Source organism: Chaetura pelagica, unplaced genomic scaffold (assembly GCF_000747805.2).
Source record: "Chaetura pelagica isolate M959 unplaced genomic scaffold, ChaPel_1.0 scaffold9, whole genome shotgun sequence".
In the NCBI taxonomy this organism is placed as follows: Eukaryota; Metazoa; Chordata; class Aves; order Apodiformes; family Apodidae; genus Chaetura; species Chaetura pelagica.
This window is the reverse complement of record NW_009954494.1, coordinates 351,337-367,163: the sequence shown is the minus strand read 5'-3', so window position 1 is coordinate 367,163 and position 15,827 is coordinate 351,337. Positions and strand designations below refer to the sequence as shown.

The 15,827-nt window shown below is 36.1% G+C and overlaps 1 protein-coding gene across 1 annotated transcript in view; it reads right to left on the bottom strand.

Annotated features, from left to right (window-relative positions):
• Positions 1–1,590: 1,590 nt before the first annotated feature.
• NUP133 (nucleoporin 133kDa) overlaps positions 1,591–15,827 on the bottom strand; it is a 29,675-nt gene continuing 15,438 nt past the window's right edge. Inside the window, exons 16-25 of the mRNA XM_010004535.1 lie at positions 15,355–15,454; positions 14,102–14,344; positions 12,711–12,844; positions 10,999–11,157; positions 9,489–9,624; positions 7,397–7,515; positions 5,864–5,944; positions 2,984–3,048; positions 2,237–2,325; positions 1,591–1,823 (exon numbers count right to left, since the gene is read on the bottom strand). Coding sequence (XP_010002837.1) covers positions 1,687–1,823; positions 2,237–2,325; positions 2,984–3,048; positions 5,864–5,944; positions 7,397–7,515; positions 9,489–9,624; positions 10,999–11,157; positions 12,711–12,844; positions 14,102–14,344; positions 15,355–15,454 — 1,263 coding nt within the window. The 3' untranslated portion in view covers positions 1,591–1,686. The remainder of the gene's footprint in view (positions 1,824–2,236; positions 2,326–2,983; positions 3,049–5,863; positions 5,945–7,396; positions 7,516–9,488; positions 9,625–10,998; positions 11,158–12,710; positions 12,845–14,101; positions 14,345–15,354; positions 15,455–15,827) is intronic.

Sequence of the window (15,827 nt, the reverse complement as noted above, 5' to 3'; positions counted from 1 at the left end):
GGGGCTTACCCTGCCACTCCGCTCCTGACAGAGCACAGGTGGTCAACAGTCTAGGAAGGGATGAAGTACTCCTGAAGTGTTTTACTGTGGACAGTCAATTGAAAAGACTCCTCTTCAAGCAAAACTGAAGGAGTCTAGTAGAAGTTCAGATAGAACATACTTTGGCAGGCAGTTGCAGTAATGTGTTAGATTATTTTATTTCTCCCCAAATGTTAAGTTTGTCAGTAATATGAAACCACATGTGAAGTGGCATCTAAACAAGCAAGTGGGATTCTTCTAAAAGCTTAAACAACTCATTCCTTTGAAGCCACAGCAGAGAGTTCTACCCACACTTTCTGAGCCATGCAAGGCTAGAGAAGAGCACAGTTTGCTTCTTAGAACAATCTTAGAAGATGACTGCTGGTGCATTTCTCTCCCATATTAGTTAGAACCTCTCTAGATAAATCTATTCTTCCAAACATGTTCAGACTCTCAGCCCAGCTTACTGTATTAGTACAGAGAGAAGGGAAAGCCACAGAAGGGGAGCTGTGCTTTTAAAACTAGAAACTGGATTCTCTTAAACCAATTTAACTTTTGACCTTTTCAGCTGTTGGATCAAGTTGTTGCAGCAGGCATGGAGCCAGACAAGTAAAACATAAGGGCATGCAAGTTGCTCTGCATTCACTCTTTGGCTGTTCAGCTACTTGCAAAAGAAAGGTGCAACATGTCAGACAGAAGTAACTTGAATTTAAAGATTAAAATTGGCTGCCAATCAGAATAATTATAAGTGAAAAGGAAATAAAGATTTTTTTATTGCCATGTCAGAGATAAATAATTGGGGCAGTGGAGTTAAGAAAACAAAAATTAGTATCATCAACCAGTAGAAAAGAAGCTACTAAGTAAGGAAGATCATGCTGGACTCCCACACCGTCATAACTGCTTTCTAGGTTTCTCCTGAGCCCAGATTCACACAGTTGCTGTGAATGACTGCATGGTGAGCTGTTAATCTAATTTTTATTCTAGAAAGTTGTAGTCTAGAAATCTGAATATAGCTTAAATGAAAGTGGGATAAAATATTCAAATGTTTTGAAAAACTTTTAATTTTGCAGATAGAAACTGATAGAATCATGTTTACTGGACCAGAGGACTTTGAATGAAAACTGTGCTTTATTCCTTTGTCACGGACAAACTGAGTGACCAGTGGCAAGCCAGTTATCCTTGTGCTAGTAATGCACCATTTAATGCAAAATTGCAATTACCTAGCTTCTCCAGCAGAGAATCTCGTAGAAAGAGTAGACTTATAACAATTTGTTGCTTCAGTAAGCTCCAGAGTCACTCAGCATTAATGATTTCAGTTTGTTCTCTGAACTGAAATCACAGCCCTGGTGAAGTTTCCACCTTCAGCAGTGGGTCCCACATTTCACCCTGTGTTTGTTTATCTTTGAGTCTCAGGCAGGACTCATACCAATGAAGATGTAACGTGAAACAGCAAGTTTATGAAAGGCACAGAAAATGAAAACTTTATTTTTCTTTTGCCTGAAAACACATCTGTGCTTCCCCTGTCTAAAAGTGTCAACGTCTAAAAATTTAACACCAAGTATATTACTCATCTAGATTTTTTTTACAAAGTTTTAGCAAAAAACCAAACAGAACAGTATACATGAATTTAACAGTTGTTTAGAAAAAATACTTTTTAAAAAGTGAGAATCATGCTTGTCCCTGAACATAGAGTTCATAGTTTGCCTTTAACACAAATTCAAAGTAAGCATTGTATTTCAAGTGGCCAAGTTCATTTGCTTGCAGGAAGTCCTTCACCTCTGGTAAATACTCACTCAACTGAACTCCTACAAGACAAAACCATTTATTACAGCACTGGTAAAAGTATTCAGCATTAGCAGTTAAGATGATTTTTAAGTAAACACCTGTGCCCACCTCAGAGTTAAAGTATACTTTTAGAATTGAGATTATCTAATTCTAAAGTCAAGAAATACATTTAAGCTTAAGTAGCCTATAAAACTGAGTTAAAAAAAAAAGAGTAGATTTAATTAAACATAAGATCCTTAAGCCTAAAATCCAAGTATTTACATAATACCTTTCAGAAAAGAAAAGAGAGGGGAGTAAGGAAAGAGAGAGGGGAGTAAGGAAAGATAGGAGGGCGGGAAATTTATTAATGCTACTTTTTATATATCAGTGCTAAACCTAAGCAGCTTATAAAACCACTGAACAATTTCGATAATTATATTTAAGTACACTTTACCTTCTTTCAATAGCTTTTGTAATATTTTCACAAATATACTATCTTTAGATGCTTCAATTGGATCATCTTTACCATCTGAACTGGACCATCTGCAAGACAAAGAATGCTTTGTAGAAAGAATTGCACAGATGAAGTAACATGAAAACTGGCATCCTTAAGAGGCAGGTACCATAACATACAAAACACTTAACTTTTGCACACAGATGGAAGTTGAAAGACCAATTGGATTCAGCCTGTGGTGCTGAACATCCATACAAGTAGCTTTATTAAGCGGTATTTAAGGCTACAGCCTTTTACAGACAAGAAGCAGCTTCAGCTGACAAGTTTGTGACCTTTCTGAATGTTTCAATGATTCAATAGCCAAAACTAAATGAAATAGAAGTTTGCAGGAGTGACCTCTGCAGATGTTGCTCTTAAAATGCTCCAAAGGAAAAAAAGAAATAAATCAGTATCTGTAATTTCTTTTACCCTAGCAAAGGGTAAGAATGAAAGCTGTATGGGCACAGTTCTGCCTTCAGGTGCTGAGAATGTATAGTAGGTTACCAGTCAGCTAAGCAGAGTAATACAGATTTGTTTTTTAGCTAGGGTTTCACTTTACAAATAAAAAGACACAACCATATTAGATTACTAACTTTATACCATTGAATTCAGTCTCTTCAGTGAGCTGGAGTATAGTATACTAATATGTAATTCTGGAAAACCTATGTCAGAAATGCTCCCCAAAACATATATTCATATTGAACTTACCCATCTCTTCGGAGAGCCTTACAGAGAATTTTAAGTTTAAGATAGTTTACATCCACTTCCTCTTCCTTCAATTCATATAGGGAGAAAAGACAGGAAATTTATTTATTTTTTTTAAGAAATAATCACTCTGTAATACATTATACTAATTAATCAGATTCTTCAATTACTGAACATTGTTTTTAAACACACACCATTTTAACAGATGAGTGTTGAAACACCAAAGACTGTTCATTTCCATTTGTAAACATGACTCAGACTACCCATATCACCACAGAACTGCTAGAGATCAACTACCTCAATTTGAAAAAGGACCTGTGTTACAGCACATGAACAAATATCAGTTTGTAAAACAGTGTATTTGGGGCAAGTTCTGTTTGAAAATGTGCTAAATGATGACTGAAGTTAAGGCTCTTTCTTCAGCATGTCCATGCTAAGTAGCATGCATTAGTCTCCACATTAGGATGTATGTTTTATGAACGTATTAGTAAATGTCTTCCAAGATACATATTTGTCTTGGAAAGCGCAGTCTCTTCATTGCACAGAAACTTTGAGATAACTGGTGCCAGAGTCCCTTTTAATATACTGGCAGAAAAAAAGACCACATTTTTTTCCACCTCTCAATGTCCCAAAGCGTCACATATACTTAAATTCCCCTCATAAGAGATAAGAGAAACCACAAGCTCTTCAAATTAAAAGCCTGGAAGCAAGAAGATGGGTCTCAATTTGATGCTACGGTTTTGCAAGGGAAAACTAGGGAACAACTAAGTTTAAAACTACTGTAGTCTAAACGACCATTCTGATCCCCACTATACAAAAAAAGTTATGGACAGGCTGGAGACGTTCCAGAGAAGGGCCACAGAAATGATCAAAGGACTGGGCAACCTGCAGTATAAGGAAAGGAGAGGAAAGGCTGAGGGAGCTGGGGCTGTTCAGCCTGCAGAAGAGGAGGCTGCTCTCTATAACTACCTGAGAGGAGGTTGTGGTGAGGTGGGTGTTGCCTTCTTCTCCCCAGTGGCTAGTGATAGGACAAGAGGAAATGGGGTCAAGTTGTGGCAATGGAGGTTCAGATTGGATATCAGGAAAAATTTATTCACAGAAAGAGTGGGGAGGCATTGGAACAGGCTGCCCAGGGGGGTGGTGGAGGCACCGTCCCTGGAGGTGTTCAAAAAATGGATAGACGTGGTGTTTCAGGAGATGGTTTGGTGGATATGGGTTGTAGGGCAGATGGTTGGACTTGATGATCTTGAAGGTCTTTTCCAACCCTGGTGATTCTGTGATAGGCTGAGAGAACTGGGTTTGTTCAGCCTGGAGAAAAGAAGGCTGTGGGGAGAACTCATCACCATTTTCCAGTGCCTTAAAGGTGGCTCCAGAGAGGATGGAGACTCCATTTTTACAAGGAGTCACATGGAAAAGATGAGGGGCAAGGGTCCAAGTTACTCCTGAGAAGATCCCACAGAAGAAAATTTTTCACTATGAGGAAAGCCAGTCATTAGAATTATCTCTCCAGGGAATGGGTGGATTCCCCATCACTGGACACTTTTAAGACTCAACTTGACAAAATGCTGGGCCATCTCATCTAAACTGTGTTCCTACCTAGAAAGCTTGAACCAGATGATTCATGAGGGACCTTCCACCCTGGCATTTTATGATCTCTTAAGTTGTGCTGAATGGTTCTACTCAAGTTGTTAAGAGACTCAAATATCTGAGCAAAAAATAATTTTGGATCTCATGTTTTTAGAGTGACTAATTTTATTTAGATATAAAAAACCAATATAGTTGTCTCAGCATTAATGAGTTGTGTTGGCAAAATTTAATAGGAAAATTAATTTAAAAGAAAGAACCAAACAAGTTCACTTAAGTTTATTTTGCTGCAAAATATTATTTGACCTATCTATGTTGTAAAAATGAAGGGGGATGTTGGGAAAAAAGCAACACTACATTTTTTTAAACTAAACAGAACTAACTCAGAGTAACATTACTACTCCAAGTAGTAATACTGTTTCCTCAGCACACAAAATATAAATTAGTACTAACCACAGTACAAGTAAACATATTAATACATAAATAAAACCCAACAACCTTAGTTTATAACAGTAAGAAAATGTGATAAAAGAAATACAATTAAAAAAATTAATTGTGAAGACATTCATAATTATCAAACCAAAGTTATATTAAGGCCATCAAGATGGCACAATGGTGTTTACAAAGCACTGCTACAGAGAGAATTTTAACTTTCAGCCCTACCCTGACTAGCAAGAATTGGGATAATCAGAAAAAAGCTCTTGCTTTCTATTAGTAAAGAATACTTCTGCTGAAATAATACAACTTCAGCATTTTAGCAGATGCTGTTGTTTATTCAGGTCTGATGACCCTCAGAACTTGATTTATTCATGCTTAGTGGAAAATTACTCCTGAGAAGATACTAGATTATATAAGGAGATGCAGTGAGAAAAAAGATAGAAGATCTGTGGTTCAATGCTATTTACATATTAAAAAGCTGGTCACTATACCACGTTATCTCATGACAATCCGAGAATCTGTCAGTAGGGAAGACACAAGAACTAAACTTCTGAAAACAGATGATCTTTGTCTGGAGAAAGCCTGTAGGGAAGCAAGGCTCTAAAAAAGAAACTATAAATGGGAAGTGAAGATGAGGAGTGTAATTTTTCTTAAATTTCTTAAATTTTTCTTAAACCACATTTGGCATGAAGTCCCCAGTGAGTTAAAAACAAACTGAAAAACCCCAACCATCAGGGTTCTTTTTAATTATTGTACACTAAGCTACTATGTTACCTAACTACAGAGGTACCATTCTGGCTTAAATACTAATAAATTTATTAAAAGTCTCAGGATTAGAAATCCTTCAAAAACTTTTCTTACCTCATCAATATATTCCAGTAGATCAAGTGCTTTCTTGAAGTCATACTCATTGGCCCTTCTGTTCTCATCACATATGTACATCTAGGATATGAGAGATTAACATAGAGAATTATTTTTAGCTTACAAACTAATGTAACTGATATCATGGACAACTCACTGTGGGAAGACCACCATGTATTTTCCACTTACATGACCTTCTCATGAAAATATGTCTTGATTCAACTGCAAGTATTTTTATAGTAAGGAATATACTTAAGGTTTTAGAGCAGCATTCCACCTACATGACAATGGTCTGTGGACAAATGATATTGGATATAAGGCTGCTAGGTTTCAAATTTAAATGCCATTTAAGGCTGTAACATTCCTGGACTATTGTAGCCAGAGCTCAGCTCCACAAATAAGCTCTCAGAATTATTTTGGTAATTAAGCTCAAAGCAGTATTTAAGCACACGTACTGCCTTTCACCTTTTAAAAACAGACAAGCTCACTATCAATATTTCTTTCTACCCCACAACAAAATCCTAAATTAGTACTTTAAAGGAAAATTAACAGTAATGCTCTTTATAGTTACACTTTCTGAGTTTCATTCTCGCATTGCAAGTAGCAAGTATGAACACTGGTTTGACAACAAAGGGAATTCAGAAGGAAACTGTTGTGGTGCCAGTGCTTGCCTTCTTAGTCTCCCTTAATTCCACAGATAATCTCACTTCAAGGTACAGGTAATGACTCCAGAATCTGCTATTAGTGTTGTTCAAAGAAAGTGAGGAGAATGTAAACAAGCACACTGTCAGCGTTTGATTTTCTTCAAGATTACAAAAGAAAGGAGTTGGAAAACTGACAAATGTGTTGTTGTTGCTCCTTAAGTATTGTTTTTGTGCATTGCTGGCAAAAATATGCTGCCAACAAGGCAGAAGTAGTAAGGCTACTACTTACTGGTTGCTGGTTACCAGCATAAAGGAGCGTGGAAAGGGGATCAAGCACTATTAGTGACCCCACTACCAGAGCAGTTAATGTTTTCCTTTCAGTATGGGTTGGGCTTTTTTTGGCTTGTTTTTGAAAAAGGAAAAAAGTAGAAAGACTTCAGGTACATCTTTGCAGCAGGTGACCAAAAGCCTCTTCTAGCCCTTTCTTTTTCTAGATTCCGGTATCCTTCACCACTAAGGTGGAATTCTTTGCTCCTTCTGCTTTCCAAGTTCTGCCCTACTGATGATGTAAAAGAAGGTAAAAATTGTCTCATATGCAACAGCTGTCTTAGACCAGTAAATCAACTCCTGGCACTGATTTGGTTTGCTTTTTCTCCTAACAGCACTCTAAAGCACACATTCAACAAGAAGAAATTTGAACTAAAACCAGCATTCTGAAGTTTGGTGCTGGTAAAAACTAAGCAAAGATAAACCAATTAATATAGCAGATCTTTAGGTACTTAACAAGTCATGTAAGGGATAAAGACAGCTGTGATCTTATTTTATCACATAGAGGCAGAAAACATATTGGAATTTTACCTGTGTAATGATGAAAACATGAGATACTTACATCAATGAGCTGAGATGCAGACAACACTGGCATATCATTGAAGTTCAACTGTTTCTCTGCCAGTAATTGTCCAGGAAGTGTCTCCTGATGTAACAGAAAGCGTTCCTGTTCGGATATTTCTTGTAGTCATTTAAGGAAACAAATATTTCATGTTATTAAAATGTAATAACTGTCAAGTCACAATATTATTCAGGTCTACAAGTGTTTGTTATGAAGCATTCTGTTTGGACACTCATCTATGTTCCTGAAGCACAGAAACACTTGCATTTCAATACTGTCATTCTGCTGAGCAAGTTCTTACTTTCCACTCAGCTTACCAGTGTAATGCAGACTGATAATCCTTCTTTTTCCTCAAAACCACAAAATGAATACATAGGATTGTAGGGAAGTTGTTGCACTCTGCAGGTAAGCTGGTTGCAATTGTTAGGTGCTACATTTGGCTGAAGACTTGTGCCATGGACTTGCTCCATCTCATTCCATTTTTTACTTTTTTTCAGTATAATCGGCTTCCGAGTTATAAACTTATTAGGTGGAAACAAACAAACAGGAAGAACTTCTTTACTGTGAGAGTGACAGAGCACTGGAACAGGCTGCCCAGGGAGGTTGTGGAGTCTCCTTCACTGGAGACATTCAAAACCCGCCTGGACATGTTCCTGTGTGATGTGCTCTAGGTGATCCTGCTCTGGCAGGGGGGTTGGACTGGATGGTCTTTCGAGGTCCCTTCCAACCCCTAGGATTCTGTGATTCTGTGTGATTCTGTGAAAATGGAGGAATTTTAGCCACAGTATGTGAACCCTGCGACCTCTCCCCATCCCACCAAGTTCCAATGCTTAGTAGAAAGAAGCATTTTATCTGTTTGAATAGATAAGCAAGAAGGGGCTGAAATAATTATTCTTTACCAATAGATAACTGATACACAGAGAGCCTAAGTTTTAAAAACTGCATCAGGTCTCATCTGTAACTGTGTAGCAAACTCCAGATCAAGTTTTGAGAGTCCATTACTCTACTGAAAGTTTTGATTTCCTCATTTTCCTAGGGTTTTCCTATTTAAAGATGAGACTCTTCACATTTCTCACAATGGTGAGAAAAACAAATTTCAACTTCAAGATTTCATGCAATGCCTTATATAATTTAAAGGACTGACAATATATTATTATTACAAGCCACAAATAATTTGCAAAGCCTACTTGGTTGTTGTCATTATCTCCAGTCTTTTTTCAACAGGATTCATTTTAAGAATTGTACAAAATATACACTGATAAATATGTAGATAATTGCAAGTAAGCTTGAATAGTAACCTTGAATAATATTTCCAAGCTTTCTCTTGGTGACCAGTATTAGCATAAAAATTAGTGTAGTATTTCTTTTTCACAAACATGTAAAAACAGCAACACATGCTGCATAAACAGTATCAGAAAAAGGGTATTTTCCAAAATTACAGCCATGGCAGAGCAGTGGAACTGTTGCATTTGATAATGAAGCAGAACAGATATTCCTACTTCTTCCATTAACTCCCTTTCAGCTAGTGAATAATGAAACACTGTCACTGTAACCTTTCTAGACAGAGAGAGGGTAAGATGCTGAGAAAGCACTCCTTGATCATAAATGTGTATGTTTGTGGGTACATTATTACAATACAACACAGTTGCAGCATCTCCTCACAGAGCCTAAGAGTCCCAGGTCTTGAGAAAAATTAAGAATGTAGAGCCATTCAATGAACAGGTTTTAAGAAGTTAAATTTTACCTTGTATCTGAAATATGAAATGCAGCTTCATCTGCTTCAGAACTGTCTAAACACTTCTCAAAAAGACTGCACAGCTTGTTATTTATGCCAGTATTTTGTTAGAAAAAGAGAAAAGGTACAAATTTCTCTTGCTCATACTTCTAACTCACAGGTGAAGCTAAACACCGAAGTTACCGTCTTATGCTGTCTTATCTTTCATGCAATGAGCAAAATCATCAGCCCGTTTATCCGTACCACATTAAATTGGAGTCCTTAGCTTAATATATTAGCTATCTGCAAAATTAACATTATTCAAATTCATTAACTTCATTAGTCTAGTCTTTGTTTTGCACTGTTTTTATTTCTTACCTTCTATTTTCTCTTGCAGTATATCTTCTGAGAAGTCAGATGCCAGTGCAGCTAATTTGCTCAAGCCAAGAAGTGTTTTCTTCTTTGCAAAATATCGAGTCTCCATGTTTGCTAAAGTCTGCAAGGTCCTGTGAGCCTGAAATTTATAAAGATGTTAGAAACCAGTTTTAGAATTTAACATCAGAAGATTAACAGATAAAAGATTTAATCTGAACTGCAGTCTCACAGCTATTAATTGTTTTAATACCATAACTCTTCTTTTTAAAAGTTGTACAACTTAACTCTGAAACCCTGCATTACACTCTTCAGGAAGATACAGATCTCTACTTATATCTAATTATATCCAAAAAACATTTTCATTACTAATCAAGATATCTTACGGTCAAAGGATAAATTGCAACTCCATATATTATTCCTCTGGGATCTTATTCAAAGTTTTGCTGTAAAAGTCAGGCAAATATGCTTTGCATATAGATGGACTGACTTGTTAGTTCAGGAATTTGAAAACCATAATTCTATGTATAACCACTGCAGTAACCAAACATTTAGGCAAGAATTTATTTGCCTGTCAGACAAAGGAAGAGAAAATTTTGGAGCACCTACTCAAAAATAAACTATCCAAACTGAATTAATGGTATATTTTTGAATCCTTGTCCTCTCTCCATAGTGATTTGCTATAAAAGACAAAACCTCAGTTGACACAAGTGAAATATTACAAGACTCTCAGGGCAGGCTTGGGCTTTTTCTGTTGGTTTGGGTTTTGTATGGGTTTGTTTTGTTTTTTCTAAGGGGCATAAAAATATTATCAACCCATAATTTGCAGTAGGATAAACATTTCAGTGCTCTGCATGCTTAATAAATGTGCACATGCATTGAAAGAAGCCATTCTTCCTTAGAATCAGTTTATTTGATAAAGTGGAATATATTTATAAATCTAGCAGAAGGAAAGGAAGACTGACCAACACAAAGTAAGCAAAGATAACTCGGCAGCCTAAAAGACAAGAAAGAATCAAGTTCAAAACCAGTATTACATTACAGACAGCTGCTTTTATACTCTGAATATGATTGAAGTAATAAATACCTTTTTTACTTTTGTGATTTACTCCAAATTCCTTTGCTTTGAACAGTCAGTTCTGAAATATAAATTTCAGTTTTTCCCTTCCTGGATAATCTCATAATGCTTTTTATATTCCCTGTGAATTCCCATTTGCACAGAGGTGGTGATCACATAGCCATATAGAACTTCCTTGATACAAAATACTAGTCACCAACAAGGGATGAAAAGCAGCCCTCATTTCCATTACATGGTGCAGTGGCTTATATGATATACCAGATGGTGCCTGGAGGGAGGCTTTTTGTACTCCATTAATAATCCCTGTCATCTCTTCCCTAAGTCACCTAGTCTCCTTTTGATGGTGAAGAGCCAGAACTAGATAATTTGCTTTCCTGAATATGTACTTGACTCATTGAACATAAAATATTTCCATTTGTTTGTATTAAAAACCCCTACCTTTTGCAAATCCTGACTATTGATTTCATGTAACCAGCTGAGATGCTCATGAGCTTGCAAGAAACTGGCCAGCTGTCCGTGCTGAGCAATAGGCTGAGATAACAACTTCCCTCGCTTCCCTTTTTCTAAATACCAGCGAAACAGGAAATCTGAAAAATTCTGAAAAGGAATATGAGTAGGTTTTAAAAGTTAGATTTAAATATCTCACATGTCATCTAAGGCAAAATGTTTAATAAAATACGGTTGGTAAAAACATGGTAAGAACCCATTTAACAAAACAAGACACACACATACTGTTGATGAAGAGTTCTGATAGAAAGTGTTTAAAGGTTTAACCAGCCACAGTGCAAGAGATGCTGATACCTACAGCAGGGTTTATCATCTTTCAGTGGAAGCAAAGAAGTGCCAAATGTAAATTCTTCATGTTAACCACAAGAATGACAACAGGCATCACATCACCCACCATTCTAGTCTTATTTTTTAACTTTTTCCCCAGCTCAGAATTTAGTGCTTACTACTTCCTTTCATATGTTTGCTTCTGCTGTCACTGGTTTTGAAACATTCCCTTCTGTCTCCAACTGAATGAACAACCTTCTCTCAGTCACTGTTAAAAAATAATGTCTTTATAAAAAAAAACCCTAACTACACCACCTGTTTTATCCTCAAAAACTCCAACGTAACATAAACTAATCAGGGTTTATGTTTGACATTTACCTTGGTCTTTTCAGAGTAATTTTATAATAATGCTGAGTTTTAATTGCATTAATGACTTAAAAAAGTTTGAAGAGGCTGCCAGTCTGATAATCTACCCATTAGACTTGATAGCAACTTCTTTTCAGAACTTACTTTTTCCCTTAAAAAAAAATAAATCAAACACCTGAAGAGAACAAATGGAGAATTTTTGCCCTTCTTTGGCAGTATGTGTATTTTTAACTCTCAATATTAAAACCATTTCCTATAATGTCTGTCTGTTATGAATACTTTCGCCTGTTCTTATTAAACAACCATTCTGTACTGTAGACTAGGAAACCTGTAGACTGCAGTATTCCTCTTTCCATAGATGTCATGGAAAACTACACAAATTGATCTCACCAACTCTTAAATTAGGAATCTTTTGTCTCAGTCCACCTCATTTCAAGTAGTCTCTAATGCCTTTTCTTAAGCTTTCCAGTTTTTCAGCACACTCAGATGTTTTTATGCCAGATTTTGACAGACATTTAAAAATTGTCCAACAAGTACCTGGCAGGGCAGTGAAAGAAATCTTCCTACTCTTCTTAAGTACTTTTTTATTTATACATTTAACAGTCTAACCTTCTATTTTGAAAATTATCCTTAAATTTGTATTACATTGGTTTAACCAAACTAAAGTACACCTACTACAGCACCTCAGTGAGCAAGTCACAAAGTTCCAATAGGTGTTAGGAGTGAGACAATGTATCTGAGGTACAAAAAAGGTCCCATGAAAAGCCACTGTCCACAGAACTAGCAGCTGTATTTTTGCTGACTTGTTTTGCAGTCTTGGGGTAAAATATACCCTTGAGTTCTGCACAGTGAATCTTGACTTAAATTTTCTACATTGCCCCCATATGTATATGTAAATATATATGCATTTTAAAAAAAATACATCCCCCCCAGTCATCACATCTGCAACATTTCAGATCCAAACATATTATAAAAGACTATCTAAAAGAATTAGAAAAAACAAGAGTTACCTGATCTGCAAACTGACTCATGTACCGTTGTAATCTGGCCTGGTTGTCTGTCTGCTCACACATTTGCACCAGGATATCAAAGTCACAGTACTTCTCTGCTAAAGCAGCTGCCATCTGATACTGCCCCAAGGAAACTAAGTAACCAAAAAGAAAATATTAAACAAGCTCATCTTTGGCTGTTGTATTACTGAGAGCAGAGACCATAAAAATGAAAACAAGTTTCAAGTGTTTACATCACAGAGATACTCACACATTCTGAAAGAAACATTGACCTTATTGTATCCATACTGTGCACGCATGCAAGCTCACATACCTATCACCTCTGTTCCCCAGTACAGGAGGGAAGAAAATAATTCAGAGTACTAAGTCACCAGTACACATCTTATTTTTCTCTGCAAATGAGCATTGTGGGTTTTGTGGGAGAATGAAAAAAATAAAAATCAACGTGTGACTTAGTCTGTATTAATGTTAATTACACAACGTGAAAAAGCAGCAGCCAAAGGCTTTTGATAACAAATGGAACAAGTAAAGGTAACGCATTTTGAATACAAATCCTATTATTTTATCATTATATTATTATTTTTATTATTATATTAATCCTATCTTTCATTTTGTTTCAAATACATAGGAGTTGGTAGAACATGCAAGTTTCTGTTTAAGGAAATACTAATTTTAGTTTTAACATAATGATATAAAAAAGTATTTGCAAGCTAAGAGAAACCACAAATGTTCACAAAAGTGACAGTGATAGTTTAAGAGATTTTTTTCTTAAGGTTTAAGAATGTTAAAAGGCAATGATGATTGGACTGTTCCATTTGTAACGCTCGTTTTTAGTTGAAAAAAATTAAACTTTATAACCTTACTAAAATGTAATTGCTCAGCTATTTGCACTTAAAAAGGGGTCTTAATTTGCAATTATTTATTAAAGACTTGATGACATCTGACACATTTAACATCAGGTTTTATTATCAAATAATCCAGATTTGAAAAGTAACTTTTGGTTGACGAATGCTAAGCAAACTTTAAGGCATATAAATTTATGTCAACTAGCAACAATATAAACATTTAGAAATCCATTTATAGGTATTTTCAGCCAGCTGGCAAAAGACAAACTCCTGCCAGAAAAATATTATCAAAAGAAAAAAAATATGAGCAGCAGTGTGTCTTAGTAGAAGTGTGGACACAGGTGCAGCCTAGGATGCAATGCTGTAATCTGTTGCTATTTTGTAAATATCCCATTAAATCATAAAAACAGTCATTCATCCTCTGAAGACAAACACATAGACAAACAGAATTCATACACAGCTGCAATTTACTCCATCAGATTGGCATCATTTCCTCATTGAGTGGAACACTTAATCCTTGCATTAAGGAAAACAGACAGTACTTACGGAGAGGAGACAAGAGTTCTGATCTTTTCTGCACATACTCCATTTCCACACTGCTGTATCTCTCTTGATCAGCAGGACGGTCCACAGACTTCAGCTGAGAAACATAGCCATCCAGGAAACAATCCAGTAGTGCCACCAACTGTTCAGCCACAATGCTACGGAGGTTACTGTCCACCTGGGGATACACCATCTTCAGAATGATCCCATGCTGACGTATTATTGCTGCACGAAGGCCACTAGATGCTTGGGAAAGCAACACAGCCAACATTAAAACAGTAATCCGATGGCCAAAGGAATCTATGCTGAACTATAACAAAACCATTACTACACATTATTTAAAAAAAAATAGAAAATAAAAAAAGCTAATTAACATCTTAATTTTAAAAATCAAAGCAATACTATTAAAAAAACCAAACTATAAAACAAACACATACTCCCATCTTTACATATTAAACATGCCCAGAATGTAGTAAACGAAAAAGAACAGAAGAAAACCCACTCTCTGGACTACACAGATCTACAATGTCAATTATCAATACCAACTGTTTTTCAGAAGAAAATAATCACTTGCCCAATCTGTAAGCACAGTAGGGAATACAAACAAGGACAAGGCAACTTCTATTAACCTGATTTAAATATTTGGATGCAATTATAAAGACATAACACACCAATACATGGCTCATATGGGCCCCTCTTTTCAAAAGATTTTTATCTTGGGAGTGCTAAACAAGTGTGTTTTAGATGCAGATGCCATAGGGAAACTTAAGCACCAACTGAAAATTGGTTGCTTCTGCAAATGTTGACAGTTTTTCATGTTATCAAAGCAAAACACTTAAGGAAGTGGAGAAGACAGTTGCAGATCACGTTTTATGATTCATTTTAACATTATACATGCCACATGTCTGCCAACCAGAAACAATGCATACTAAAAAAACCAAACAACAGCAACCTAAAAAACCCACAAAAAACCCCCAAACCCATAAATTAGCTATGTCTCTCAAACTTTGTTTTTATAGTCAAATTTATAACACAAGTTTTAAAGAATTATCATAAACACTGGACAAAATAAGTGTTCATTGATTCATTCTATTTCATTTACCAAATGAAACCTCAAGCTTCTCCTTACTGACAGCTTTGTAGCAGCTTTGAACAGTAAATTTGACATTACATTTACATTCCTGTGTTCTGAAATTCCTGAAAAGTATTTTTCTTTAGGATAAATAATTAATAAACAAGTAATGCTAATTCCTCACCTGTCCATGGAACATATTCAGGTTCTCTTTCTGGAAGCTCTCCTGTTTTATATAAAGAAGCTCTAGATTGACGATACTGACACGCAGCCTGTAGCATGTCCTATTTAAAGGCAAGGACATAAGCACTGTGAAGTCTACCTGTATAAACATAGACTGTAAAAGAGGTTGTCTTTTATATTTTATAAATATTCTTCTAATATCTCCCTTCTTTCTACACCACAACTTCAGCTGTATAGAAGAGCACATGCTGACTGAGCAAGAAACCTCAGTGCTCAAGCATAAGCTTTTCACTCTTTGCTAAGTACTCCTGCTTTCCCAACTCCCAACAATGCTGCAGCTTCTCAAACTCTTCTTAGCAGCAGCTCAGGAGGAAAAGCTATGTCCCTAATTCTGCACAAGACCATCTCCTTCCTTCCTGATATGCTTGAACATGTAAAAAGTGCATTCACTTCTGTTCTCATATCAGTAACTCA